This window comes from Indicator indicator, chromosome 8, assembly GCF_027791375.1.
Source record: "Indicator indicator isolate 239-I01 chromosome 8, UM_Iind_1.1, whole genome shotgun sequence".
Lineage (NCBI taxonomy): Eukaryota > Metazoa > Chordata > Aves > Piciformes > Indicatoridae > Indicator > Indicator indicator.
Genome location: NC_072017.1, coordinates 33,509,584 through 33,523,040, shown reverse-complemented (window position 1 = coordinate 33,523,040; position 13,457 = coordinate 33,509,584). Strand labels below are relative to the sequence as shown.

Below are 13,457 nucleotides of genomic sequence, written 5' to 3'. Positions count from 1 at the left end.
GAAACTGGAAGTAGTTGCAGACTATACACACTACTGTATTAAAAGATACTGGTTAGTTGACTGTGTGTTCTGAGTGCTCCAAATCGAGTACATAAAACCAGAAAATCCCAAGTCTAAACCCACAGTAGGGGAAATGAAGTTCTGATAACTTCTTTCAAAATTATTACTTTTATGGGAATGTCTCAGAGAAACAAAGGGGATATGAACAGGAAAAAGGAACAGGATTAAGAACTTAAAAATTCTACAAGTAAGATCTGTGTTGCTGCTTTTCAAGCCGCAATGTCATTCGAGAGTTAGTAGAAAAAGCAGTAGTCTCAAGTGCTTGGCCTGTATTCAGGATTCTTTGAAGAAATACATGGAGAAATATCTGCTACAGCAGCATGCTTTGCATTGACCTACAGCACTGGGGAGGTGAATGGAGAAATACTGATGCCTCAGCTGTTTTGCTTCCAAAAGGTTTTAGGAAACTAACTACTTCTGTGCAAACTCACAGGAATAAGGAAGACTTTGTACTGGCTTCTTGATATGACCCATCTGTTCAACATCAGCCAAACTCTGGTTAAAATGTGTTAAAATAGCTCCCCTCAGGATTACTGGCGTCACAACTCAAGCTCTACTTCTAAGAGGGTAACGGCATTGCAAGCAGACTGCTGACTGTCATATCTAAAACATAGCATATGTTCTTTACTATGTGATAGGTCTAACCTAAGTTAGTGTAAACCATCTCCCAAGGCAAGTCCTTCAACTGCCTTATGTCCTGCTAAGAGACTTAACATTGTTTTTATCCCTCCCCCCCACCCCATTGATTATTCATATAATAATTTTTTGACACTGGAGATGCCTGAAGTTGAATTGGCCAGGTATCAAGGTTGTCAAAATTGGTATAAAATATCTTGTTGCTGGGGCTGCTTAATTTGAAGAGGAGGAGGCTGAAGGGAGACCTCACTGCTGTCTACAACTACCTGAAACGACATTGTGGAGGGGCTGGTGCTGGTCTCTTCTCAGAGGTAATTAGTGACAGAACAAGAGGGAATAGCTACAAGCTATGACTAGATAGGTTTAGACTGGACATTAGGAAGAATTTTTTCAGGGAAAGAGGAGTCATGTGCTGTCCAGGAAGGTGGTTGAGTCACCAACCCTGAATGTGTTTAAAGGTGGTGCTTGGGGATATGGTTTAGGGGTAAACCTTGTAGACTAAGGTTGTGGGTTGGACTTGGTGATCCTGAGAGTCTTTTCCAACCTGAATGTTTCTGTGAAGATAGCTCAACCAAGAGAGTCACTTGTATTTTCTGTCAATTCTTGTAAATAGTGAATATAAATGCTAAATTCAAGGCAATGTTCTTGCTATTGACTGCTCTCTCTCATAAGATTTCTAACTGTATGCTTACATAAACAAAGTATATGATAGCTAAAATGTATCTCAGCATGGGAAATAAAAGATTGAATTAAATTTAGTTCAAATATCTATTCTGATTTTTTTTTTTTGGCAGACTAATTCTCATAGCTACAGAAGCAGCAAAATGTCCTGTGGATTTCTCACAGAGGACTCCAGAAGCGCATATTATTGTTGTTCATTCTACATGTTGATTCAGAAATATTGTATATAATGGCCCTTTTTATCTCTTTTTGAGTGCAAAGATTTTCTTAATTGTATTTTCTTGCTGTACTGCAGAACATTTATTTGCTGTAGTCTTCTACCTTTTAAAAAAAGAAAAATGCAATCAGAATTTGTACAACAGAAAGATGAACATAATTATCTCTTGGCATTTTTTCTTTCCAAGGGAGTGTTGTCCAATATCTCCTCAATCACGGACCTGGGAGGCTTTGATCCAGTTTGGCTCTTCCTAGTGGTGGGAGGAGTTATGTTCATTTTGGGATTTGCAGGATGCATTGGAGCTTTGAGAGAAAATACCTTTCTTCTCAAATTTGTAAGTAGCCTTTGCAACTGTGGCATTAATTAGTTACTTGGCATAAGTCATGTTCTCTGTTCCTGCTGAACTGTATAAAGATTGTAAAACCTGTTATCTGCTGTGAGAGTAATAGTCTGTGAATTGCTTCTGCTAAATGTTAATGCTTTACTGTTCTTCAGTCTCTGGTGCTTACTGATTTGTTTTTTTAATTTGGGTTTTAATTTTTTTTCTTATGGTAAGAATTATAACATGGAGCTCATGGAACTATTGCTTTCCATATGGATTTAACCTAACATTTTGCTTTCCTGTCACAAAAAGAGGAAATTGTTGAGACTCTGCGTGTTGTACTTTGAGTGCATACAAGCTGCCTATGAAACACAGGGAGTGTAGATACACTGCTCAATCTCATACCTGTGATTTCTGATGTGCAAGCGTCTCACATGGTACAAAGAAGGTAGAGCTGTTATGAGGTGCTGCTCGCTGATATCCTCAATTCTGTACCATTTAGTTAATCTGAATAGGCTTTGTTAATTACTGTCAGCAAGAGAGGAAAATGTGCCCAGGGCGAGTAAAGAAAATACTTGAACTCTCGTCTTGAACTCTAGGCTGGACTGCTGGTTGAGGAAGCAGCTGCTGATATAAAAATATACCTTAGTACTAAAAATTTCTTCAGCTAAGTAGCATGGTTCTGATTTTTGAAAGGCTTCCTCTTATGAGCTTTGAAGATGAGGATCACAATATCATGTCCATTTCAGATAAATTTAAGATTTATAATTAAAATCCAAGGTTCTTTTCTCAACCACCCTAACTACCTGAGGAGAACACAGCCTGGAGTAGTAGTTGTGTCTTCATAGGTATTAACTATTAATGCATACATGAAAAGGCTTATAGTGAAGCAACTTTCTTCAAGTGACATACTTAGCTCCCACAAACATGTTGTGTAAGAGGAGGAGGCAGCTGAGAGTTACAATTCTTGAGGCATTCAAGCAGCTTGGGATAGTTCTAGCTTGCCCTTGTCTTGCTTAAAAAAAAGGGGGGGGAGGAGGAGGAGGGAAGATGGAGCTATTGTTACACTTTTTCTTCCTTGCTTCCCTTAGTTAGCCTAAAATGAGCCCATCTGCTGTACCAGAAATAGCTTCTTATGCAGTAACTGTAGGAGAATTTTTTAAATGCATCCAAACAAACAGAGAGCTTATTAAACTGAAACTCAAAGGCATGTTTGCAAAAGGGATGGAATTCCAGTATATGAGGACCCCTGTGTGTTTTAATAGCAGTGTAGGCTCAGTGGAGATGCTTAGATAAAGTGGCAGATCATTAGTAATGCTTTTGGCATCCATTGCCTTTGCATTAATCATAGTGGCCTCATTTGGTTTTAATGTGGATGTGAGTCATTCAGTAGACATTCTGCTCTGACTTAGTCACTAATTAATTTCTGCTGTTACCAATTTTTGCTTTGTCTGCTTAGGCAAAGCTTTACCAAGGAAAGTGTCTAAAGAAAAAGTCACTTATATAGCATTTCCCTGGCACTATTGCCTGTTTGTTGTTTGAAAGTGTAAGTGCCTACACAGAAGTGTGAATTTTCAGAGGGCCCTACAGGTAGTGAGTAGTCATCTCTCTTGAAATTTAGTGAATTCTCATGGATGTTTTTGAGAATCCTAATCTCAGAATATCTATGGTTGTAAGAGACCTTCAAGATCATTCAGTGCAATCTTTGACCCAGCACTGCAAGGTCACCACTAAACCATGTCCCTGAGTGCCAAGTCCACACAGTGCTTAAACACCTTCAGGGCTGGTGGCTCCACCACCACCCTGGGCAGACCATTCCAGGGTTTGAGAACCCCTCTCTGTGAAGAAGTATTTCCGAATATCCAGTGTAAACCTCCCGTGGCACAGCTTGAAACCATTTCTTCTAATCCTGTTGGTTGCCACAAGGAAGAAGAGGTTGCCTGCCTCCTCACTCCAGCATCCCTTAAGGTAGTCGTGAAGAGTGATGAGGTCTCCCCTCAGCCTCCTCTTCTCTAGACTGAACAACCCCAGCTCTCTCAGGTGTTCCTCATAGGCCATGTGCTCCAGGCTTTTCACAAACCTCATTGCTCTTCTGTGAACACACTCTGACACTTCTTTGTCTTTCTTAAATACAATTTTTTATTTAAAGGGATGTTCGAAGTTTGAATTTGTTCCCATTTTTATTATTTGTTCGAATAGAACTCAGATTCTTGTACAGCCCAAATGAAATGGTGTATTTTTAATTTAAAATTTCCTGTGAGCTGGAATAGCTTGCACTTGCACTGAAACAGATGAAGTCCTAACACTGGACATAACTGTGAGCCTTGAGAAATAAGGTCACCAAACAGTATAATTTTAATTTTTTTTTTCTTTTTTCTTCACTCCCCCCAGTTTTCTGTGTTTCTTGGAATTATTTTCTTCCTGGAGCTCACTGCTGGTGTTCTAGCATTTGTTTTCAAAGACTGGATAAAGGACCAGCTGTATTTCTTTATAAACAACAACATCAGAGCATACCGAGATGACATTGATTTGCAAAACCTCATAGACTTCACACAGGAATATGTAAGTTGGACTATGTTTATTTCTTTTTCTAGAGTGTACTTTAAAGAAAAATCTACTCTACTTTTTTTACTTCCCATCTGTTTGGTTTCTTCCAGGAACAACAGAAATATAATAGCATATAATACTTTTGTCTGTGTGTGTGTATATATATATGCATGCATATTTCTCTTTACACAACTTCTACAAACACACAGCACCTGTGACAAGTGGGTTATTCATTGATGTATGACTAAAACAAGGTGTAGAGCTGGGGTGACGTATTCCTGAAGACTTAGCATGTCAGATCTCCAAGTTAAGCAAAGCAGCAGTGTCCTGCTTTCAGCTTTTTGGAGCATACTGCATCTGTGTATGAAGATACTTCAGGGCTCTTGGCAGGGGGAGGGATGTTCAAAGTGTTTTTTGTAGAAGCGATCACATCTCCTTTTCTAAGATTAATTTCATTCTGAGATGGATGTTGCTGTAGCTGTATCAACATTAGAGGTGCTGCACCACACTGCAGTGGCAGTGAAACTATAATGTTACTTCTTTGTAAGTAGACTGAATGCAATTAGCCTAATCAAATGGGTAGCTCAAAGTTCTCATAGGAAGTCTCTAAACAAGGCTACATCTGCACTTGGGAGGGAAAGGGTGAAGGGTACACACTTGTACAAGTCCAGCTCTGTTGTTTTACAGTGTGTGAAAAGCAGTCTAGCATTGATTTGGGCACACGAGTTATTTTGCGAGTACCTTCTTGCTCCAGTACTCAATTCAGGCCTTTTTTGATGAACTCCTCTTACAATTTGGCTCTGTGTAGCTATGACATGGTTGAGTGTTGGCTGAAATCACGTTTGCTAGTTTTTGTATAGTCTGCAATTACAATCATTTCATTCAGTGTTTCATTTGCTTCTATATGCCTTGGAGGAAGAATGACAAGTAAGTTACAGATGTGGATCCTTCCAGTGGTTAGAATCTTGTTCAGCTGAGGGAAGATCAGAGGTCACCACAGTCTGAAAGCAGTGGTCTGCTTGCATGTAAATGAAAGGCTTCAGTCCAGTTTTGCAGGCACTACATGAAACTTGCTTTTCTGACTGGATTAGCAATGTTAGCAGATAAGTTAGGGACAGCAGAGCCTGGAGAGCAAGCTACTTTTTAAGCTAGTAGAAACAATACTTGAAGGCAACATAATCAGGTATTACAAATGGATCTGTGCTACATTTATAGAGAGAGAATTGTGTTCTGACACTTGTAAAAAGGTAGGGGGTTTTAAAATTTATTTTTAAGTTGACAAAGATTCCCTCAAGCTGGCAAAAGGAGTAGCTGTAGCAGTGTAGCCGCCGGAGCTGAGTAGTTTTATTCAAAACCCAGGGCAGGTTAGACTGGATAGAAATTTGTGTTCTTGGCTCTGTTCTCTCTGGGGCTTCATCTTGCAGGCCTGTTGCAGCTTGGTGGTGTTGTGTAGGCTTAGCAGTCTGTTCCATGGCTTTCTCTGCAGAGAGCAGTGTTGCAGGGTGTGAATGTAACTTTAATCACGTGATAATTTCAGAACAACTTGCAGGTTTGGAATAGTCCTTTTTTTAAAAAAAAAAAAAACAAACCAAAACAACAAAACAACCAAAAGCCACCCCCCCCAAACAACCAAACAAAACCCCACAAAAAACCACCACACAACAACAAACAACCCCAAAACAAAACGATCCACCCCAAACAACACAACCATCATACCACACCAGCTTCAATGAAACCAAGGGGAATTTCAGATTTTTGATTTGAAAGCTGGAGGGAAACTGGTAAAGTGATACACATTACTGATGCTGACATTTGTTTGTTCTAAAAGTCAGGAGGCTCTCCTTTCTCTGTTCTAGTGGCAGTGCTGTGGGGCTTTTGGAGCTGATGACTGGAACCTCAATATTTACTTCAACTGCACAGACTCCAATGCAAGCCGAGAGCGCTGTGGTGTGCCATTCTCTTGTTGCACAAAAGACCCTGCTGTAAGTAGGAGCTAGGATGACTCTGCTATTCCAATTTTAAGTTATTCTAGATGATTTTCTTTTTTTTTTTTTCCCCCCTGGAAATTGTGCATCATCATTACCTTTGCACCAACCTGTATTTTTTCACACTTGCAGCTCTAACTTTTCTGCAGTCAGCAAAAATCCTGAGCCAACTTAGGTCTTCATTTTATGTTTTTTGATGCTTTTCATTAGAATGACAGAACCATTGGCTTGGCTGAACATGCATATTAATTTTAGCAAGGATAAAAAAGCAGAAGCTCTTAATGAGTTGAAGGATATGAGCTTTCAATTTAATATTGTCACTGCCTGAAAGAACAACAGCTCTAAGATCAGATGCTCTGAAGCAGGTACTACTCATTATTTAATGCAGTGTCCAGAGGCTGCGGCCAGTGTGACCCATTTTGTGCTGGGGACAGTAGTGAATGATGGTTTGTGCCCTGAAGAAATGGCATATGTTTTCATTAGAATCTTGAGTTAGGTATGGACATCTTTATGCACTGTTTTATTCCCTTCAACTTCCTGGCACCTGAGATCAGACTGAAAATTGAGGAGTCGTTTGAGGGAGCAGCTGTTTGGTAAATTTTCATGTCTTTTTAAATAGTTACAGTTCTGGATCATCACGCAGAAAATGTTGGAGCCATGCGTTACTAGTACGGACGTGATCAGGAATGAAGGGTAAAGTGTAAGGAAGCAGTTCACTGAGAGTGAAAGGCTTGGAACAGGGATAGATATGCCTGGAAACTTACATGGCTAACACTGCATACATATGACTTTCATGGAGCTTAAAAGAATCAGCCTGTGAGTGCTTGCATCATCTAGCAGTTCAGCTGTGGCTTTTTCTCCACCTGGAGTGACTTACGGTTCCCTGAATGTATGAGTCTGTAGCATGGACTAAAGTTAGGCAAGTTGCCACAGGCACCTCAGGTGCTTCCTGCCTTGCTAATATACCAGCAATCACTGCTCCTGGCATCCAGTCACAGTGCTGCTCTCTCCCTCCTTCCTGCCACTTGCACAAGCTGCCTTCCGCTCCCCCTGAACACGGTTTCACAGTACTTTGAACCTTTCTCACAAACGGTGCTGAAAAATGTTTTAATGAAATATTAAAATGTAAATTAGGCTCAAGTGTTATATTATGCTTAGGATTCCCCGTACTGTTTGCCTGTCTACCCACCTACCCACGCAGGGAGGTCATCACAACCCAGTTTTAAAAATACTGATGTTATAAAACCAAACCAGTGACAGCAGTACAAGGTAATCCTATAAATACATAATCCATGCTAAAGTTATCTCTCTGTGTGTTTATGGTTATGCAGTTTTTTAGGGTTCATGCAGCAACCAGAAATGTCAAGATGAGTCTAATTCCTATTTGTTGTAGGAAAGCCTTTAAAATAAAGACTGAAAATAATATTTCTAAAAATATTATTTTTAGAAATATGCATGTAATGGATATAATAGTAACCAAACTGTGAGTGGCTCAGAGTGATAAACACAGATTTATTCTGTGGGAAAGCAAAGTTGTTCCTTTTGGAATTAGGATGCAGTGTTGGATTGACTGGATGCTTTGAACAGGACTTACTGTTAAGCTTTTAGTGTGGCTTGAACCAGGAAGCAGTAAGTTTAAGGTAGGCCAAAATTTAAGTCTTTAAAATTAATTTGAACTCCTATAGTTCACTTTGCCACAGTTTAGCAGGTTGAAATGTTCCAAATTCCTTTATAGGCAAGGCCTAGAAAAGTTGATTTATTTCTATGTAATTCTTATTGCTTTCTTTCAGTTGACAAATTCCAAGACTAAAGGCATGAGACAGTGCTGATAAAGCAAGCAGGCATTCAGCACCTAGAAGAAAGCTTAAAATCCTTCTGTCGGAATCTTTTCTACTTTCACAGCCTTGAAGTACATGGCACTGTTATTTTTAGATCCTGGAACTGAAACATTCATCTCAGTTAAAGATGCAAATTGCTCAAATCTTAAAGGCCTGTTGAAGGAATCCAATTTGGGCAAATGACAGGATACGACCTGTTGATGCACTTTTTGCAAAGTGATTAAGCCTTTGGAGGAGCTTTAACTGCTGACAGGAGATATCTTTGTATTGCTGTTTTTAAAAATCTATTTCTCTGCTTACTGCCTTTCTCACTTTCCACAATTTGATTAAATTGTGGTGTTCAGTACACCTGGCAAGGATAAGCTGGTTTTCTCACTTCCTTGAGTAAGTTCCTCCTCCTGCTCACTGTTACGATATGAGCCAGTAACTTAATATTTTGCTGCCATTGTGGCTGACACCAGAAGTAGTTGCTTCATTTTATTGCCTTGAAATAACTCAGTATACAGAATAAATGCATCTTCAGCTTCCAAATTCTGCCGTAGCTTATTTTATTACCTGTGCTCCTGGAGTACTAAAGCAGAGGCAGCACAAAGGAACCCTCCTTTCCCATTGCTATAAAGCTGCTGTAAGAAAGGCTAGGCAGTAAGAACACATTTCTGTTTCTTCTTTTTCCTCCCTACCTTTTATAAAGGAACTCTAGGTATTATATTGTGTATATTTCTAGAGATATCCTTGGTGGGAACTTGCACCTTCTGCAACAAAATTGCCCCTTCTTGCCTCTTCATACTGCACAGACTGACCCCTGGAAATGTTAACAGTAGTCTTGGCATGGTTTGCAGTATAGACAAAACCTTTTCAGCAGAAGGTTCTTTCACTCTAAAATAGATGTTCCCTAATCCCTGGATGTTTGCCTATGAAACGTGGGGTTCACCCAGGTGGAAGACCAGTTTTCCCAATTTGCTGTCCTGAGGGCAGATGATGTTTTGTGACACTGCTTTTGTTTCTTTCAAACAATTAAAAATAGTGAATGGAAAAGGAAGGGTTTTTTAAAAGCAATATAGTAACCAAAGTTAGGGGGATTGTTATCATATACAGGACAAAGCTGGGGAGCTGGGCAAGGGTGTTTGGGTGACACTTGACTGACTGCCTCTCTTCTGTCTCTCTTTCTCCTAGGAAGATGTTATTAATACTCAGTGTGGCTACGATGCAAGGCAAAAACCAGTAAGCTGTCTTGTTTATTTAATGTGGTATCTTAAGGATCCAAATCTCTTGCAAGAGCAGGTTCTTCTACTGAAGGGATAAATCAAATGTAATTGTATCTGTTTTCTTCCCTCTTCTTCTTGGCAGGAAGTTGATCAGCAGATTGTTATCTACACTAAAGGCTGTGTCCCTCAGTTTGAGAAATGGTTGCAGGACAATCTTACCATAGTTGCTGGTATATTCATTGGGATAGCATTACTGCAGGTAAACATTGTGCTCTCTGTCATTAGTCACACAGAACAGCAGATAAATAGGCTGCATGAGGGGGGGAACTGTGTGTAGGATCTAGAAATGCAGTGTCAGTTGCACTAAGAAATACAAACTTTGTAGGTTTTAGTGAGGGGAATATTTATTTTTTTATCTGTAGGGATTTTGTTTGTTTTCTGTGTCTTTTCAACTATCTACAGTTCAAAAGTAACAGAGTGTTGGATAAAGATGAAATAGAGGTTTTTAAGCCTGTAGAGAGCTACTGTTTCTGGTAGTGCTTAAATGAGCAGTGAAAAGCTTTTATAGTTGCTTTTGTGAAGCAAGTCTGTTCAATTGTGAAGCAAGAACTGTTCAATTTCCTTGGAACCCAGTGGTACTATAAAAGTCCTGGGATTATAGGATTTTTTCCATGTTATTCCTTCTTCCAACACTTAATTTGATTTCTAGCTTTCTGTTTCGTTTCTTGCCAAATTTCTGTCTAACCTAAGGAGTTTGCCTATGTGAAAAGAGTTGTGTGATGCTCCGGGTGAATAAACTCTTGTCTCTTCCAGATATTTGGGATATGCTTAGCCCAGAATTTGGTTAGTGACATTGAAGCTGTCAGAGCCAGCTGGTAAAACTGCTGAAGTAACCACAAGAAGACACTGGATAAATGAAACCCTCTGAAACCTCCAGTGTGTCACTCTGACACCAAGCTGTATGGACGTGGGTGACAGGGAAGCCTTCTCTCCCAAGCAGTCTCAAGTCTAAGTTTGTGATATTGCAGTGAACTCGTGTTTCTTTGGGAAAGGGGAGAGAAGAGTGGGCTACTTAATCTGCTGCTCACTGACTGTTTTCTTTTAAACCACCTGTTTGAAAGCTGTTGAGCTGTGAATCTCTACTGTATTCTTGATCCTGAGTAACAAGTGGACACTTTTTTAACTTGGTGTATTCAATGGGACAAAGTTGCATCGTTGTAGTCTGTGGATATGCTGTTTATTCTTCGTGTCATGAGCTCTTCAATAGCTGCCAAATATTCCTGAGATGGTCTTTCTCTCCTCATCACTCAAGAACAATCTCCTTTATTTTCATAGCTAAATATAGCTACAGGCCTAAACCCATCAAGCAGGAGGCAACTTTCTATGCATCTGTTGTACAGTAAAAGAAATTGTTTTTAAAACAAGGGATTTTTTTTTTTTTATGCAAGCTTTCAGCCATCTCCCTGCATTGCTTTGAGGTTGGAATCAGCAAGCTCACAGGGAGAGCTGCTGTATTTTACCAACATCTTTCTTCCTTGTCCACCCTTGTGTTGAAGGGAAAGGAGTTTTATATTTGACAAACAAGGGTTGTAGAGCCTTTGGTCGCTGCCATACCTTAGGACATCAGTCTCTTAAGGCAAGGATGGAGTGTAACTGTATAAATGTATGAAAGCAGTGTGGATGTTGGGTCCAAGTGAGTAATATTATTCAAAGAATGAATTATATATTAACTTAAAATATCAAAACATATATCTGATGTGGCTAAATCTTTTGTTTCTCTGGAATTTAGTGTAACCTAACGTATTTAGGGATCTCACTAATATTAATGCTTTGGTATACTTGTGCAAAACTTCTTTTAAGATAATTCTTCTTGGTCCATTCCTACCTAAAGCTTTGTTCTTTCTTGTTTTCTTTTAATTCTTTTTACTTGCATGAGCTGTGGAGTAAGAATCTGTGACACTCCCGTGCTTTAAATCTGTGCATACATTTTAATACAGTCTAATCCAAACTTATTTATTGGTAAATGCATGTGATTATGGAAAGATCGTGTCCCATTCCCTTCAGAGTTGGAGAGAACACTTTCCAGAGTAAATGCTTACCCCCAGTGAACAAATCCTTACTACAAAGATGCATCTCCCTTTGTTGCTCTACATGCAACACAAAGCTTTCTTGAAGCAACGGAATAAAAGTTTTAAAATAGAAGTGTGTGTTGGGATCAGTCGAGATGGACTCTTTTGACCTGAACAAAAGAGAGCAGAATTTGGAATAAAGCACAAATAGTGGAAGAAGAATTAAATCAGATTCCATCCAGCTTAGAATTTTTGATTAATTCTTCTTCACTAATAATAGTGAACTTACAAACCTGACCATGGCTTGGGTAGTTTTATGCACTTTGTATAAATATAGCTTGTCATGTGACCTTTCTCAGTATCTGCAGGACCAGTCCTGAAAGCTACGAGCTCTTGGCTCCTGCTTTGGTCAGACAGTGGCAGAGGGTGTGTAGCATCTCTTTCTGAGATCCTAGCATCTTTCTCAGATGAGTTTCTTAAAATGATATGGACTAGGAAAGATGAATGCATTGCTTTCAAAGCTGCCTTCTTCTGGGAAATGGATAGAAAGCTGGTCTGATGACCTGTTAAGGTCCTTTGCCTCTTATGAGCATATATAAACCCTTGCACATTTTGCCTTTCTGTGCTTTAGCTGGCCATGGTTTGTTTGTTTGTTTTTCTCCTCTGAAGGCTGGTGGTAGGCACACCGGTGCTGCACAGCTGCCTCAGACTGTCCTGTTGTCCTCCTGTCTTTGAGCATTACCTCATCCTCTTCTGGATAACTCCCACTGACAGGCTCTGAATCAGGCAGCCTCCATATCCTTTGGTATCTGCTGTTAAAGGCCAGCCATGACTCAGAGTAATTTTTTTTTTTTTAAAGCCTTTGAAAGCAGTTATAACTTACTGTCCTTAATAAACTTGGTTCCATCTCACTACAGTGTTATGTTTTTCTTAGCCACTCCTGAGGAGCTACTGGTGTTTGTTTCCCCCAAAGGGACACACCATTTTATCTGATAGCAACAGGACAGACAGATCATCAGCACCAGTGAGACAAAGTGATGTGGGGAGAAGTCAGGGAAGCATGACTGAGGAAGCAACTGTTCCACCCAGGAGCTGTCGTTGTGACCTGGTGCTTTGGTCTGCAGAAAAAGAGAGAGCCCGCATTACAGAAACATTCCTTATTGCCACTGATCTTGAATACTGCTGTTGCTGCTGTGGGTTTCTGAACACAATCTCATTCCTCTACTTGAATTTCTGCAGTTGTACTGTATTGCCTTCTGTCTTTTCACTCTGTTCTTTGAGTTCCAGTCTGCTGGACATGCTGTTGCCAGTGTCAGACTGATAGGAAGGTAGATGCTGTGAGGTGAGCAAATCTTGTTCTCACTTTTTGCATGTGTACAGGCAAAGGTGCAGCACTTCTTCTGAGTCCCAGAATGACTGACTGTTCTTAGAAAAACCACTAAATTACCTACTTTTGTAGAGCTTGTCTTTATTGCTGCAGATGCTGCTCTTCCCACACCCTTTCGCCACTTCCAAGAGATGCTCTTGTTTTCCTCATTTTTGTAGTTGCTGGGTGGATGCATACTGAATGTTCAGGATTAGCTGTCTGTATTGCACATTTTTGTCTCCAGATTGGGTAAGATGTCCTAGAAATGCCCTGTCAGCAGCTACTCGACAGCTTAGGTGTCTTCTTTAGAAAGCATATGGGAGGTCTTGGAGATCAATCTATTATTATCAGAGCCTGCCAAATGCAACCAAGCTTTCTTCCAGAAAACTTTGAAAACTTCAGCTGAGCTGTAACTAGAGCACAACTGCTGGCTACAGGGGCTCACTTTCTAAAGCAATAAGATGTGGTAGGCAGTAGCAGTTGGCAATTTCTAGTCTGCCCAGTGTGGTCATGGGGTTAGGTGTGAGTTCA

At 40.0% G+C, this 13,457-nt stretch overlaps 1 protein-coding gene across 1 annotated transcript in view; it reads left to right on the top strand.

Moving 5' to 3' along the window:
• The window catches only part of TSPAN5 (tetraspanin 5), a 79,713-nt gene extending 69,280 nt beyond the window's left edge, over positions 1-10,433 (top strand). The window contains exons 3-8 of the mRNA XM_054383004.1: positions 1,782-1,928; positions 4,308-4,478; positions 6,320-6,445; positions 9,460-9,507; positions 9,634-9,750; positions 10,305-10,433. Of these exons, the coding sequence (XP_054238979.1) occupies positions 1,782-1,928; positions 4,308-4,478; positions 6,320-6,445; positions 9,460-9,507; positions 9,634-9,750; positions 10,305-10,370 (675 nt within the window). The 3' untranslated portion in view covers positions 10,371-10,433. The remainder of the gene's footprint in view (positions 1-1,781; positions 1,929-4,307; positions 4,479-6,319; positions 6,446-9,459; positions 9,508-9,633; positions 9,751-10,304) is intronic.
• Positions 10,434-13,457: the final 3,024 nt, after the last annotated feature.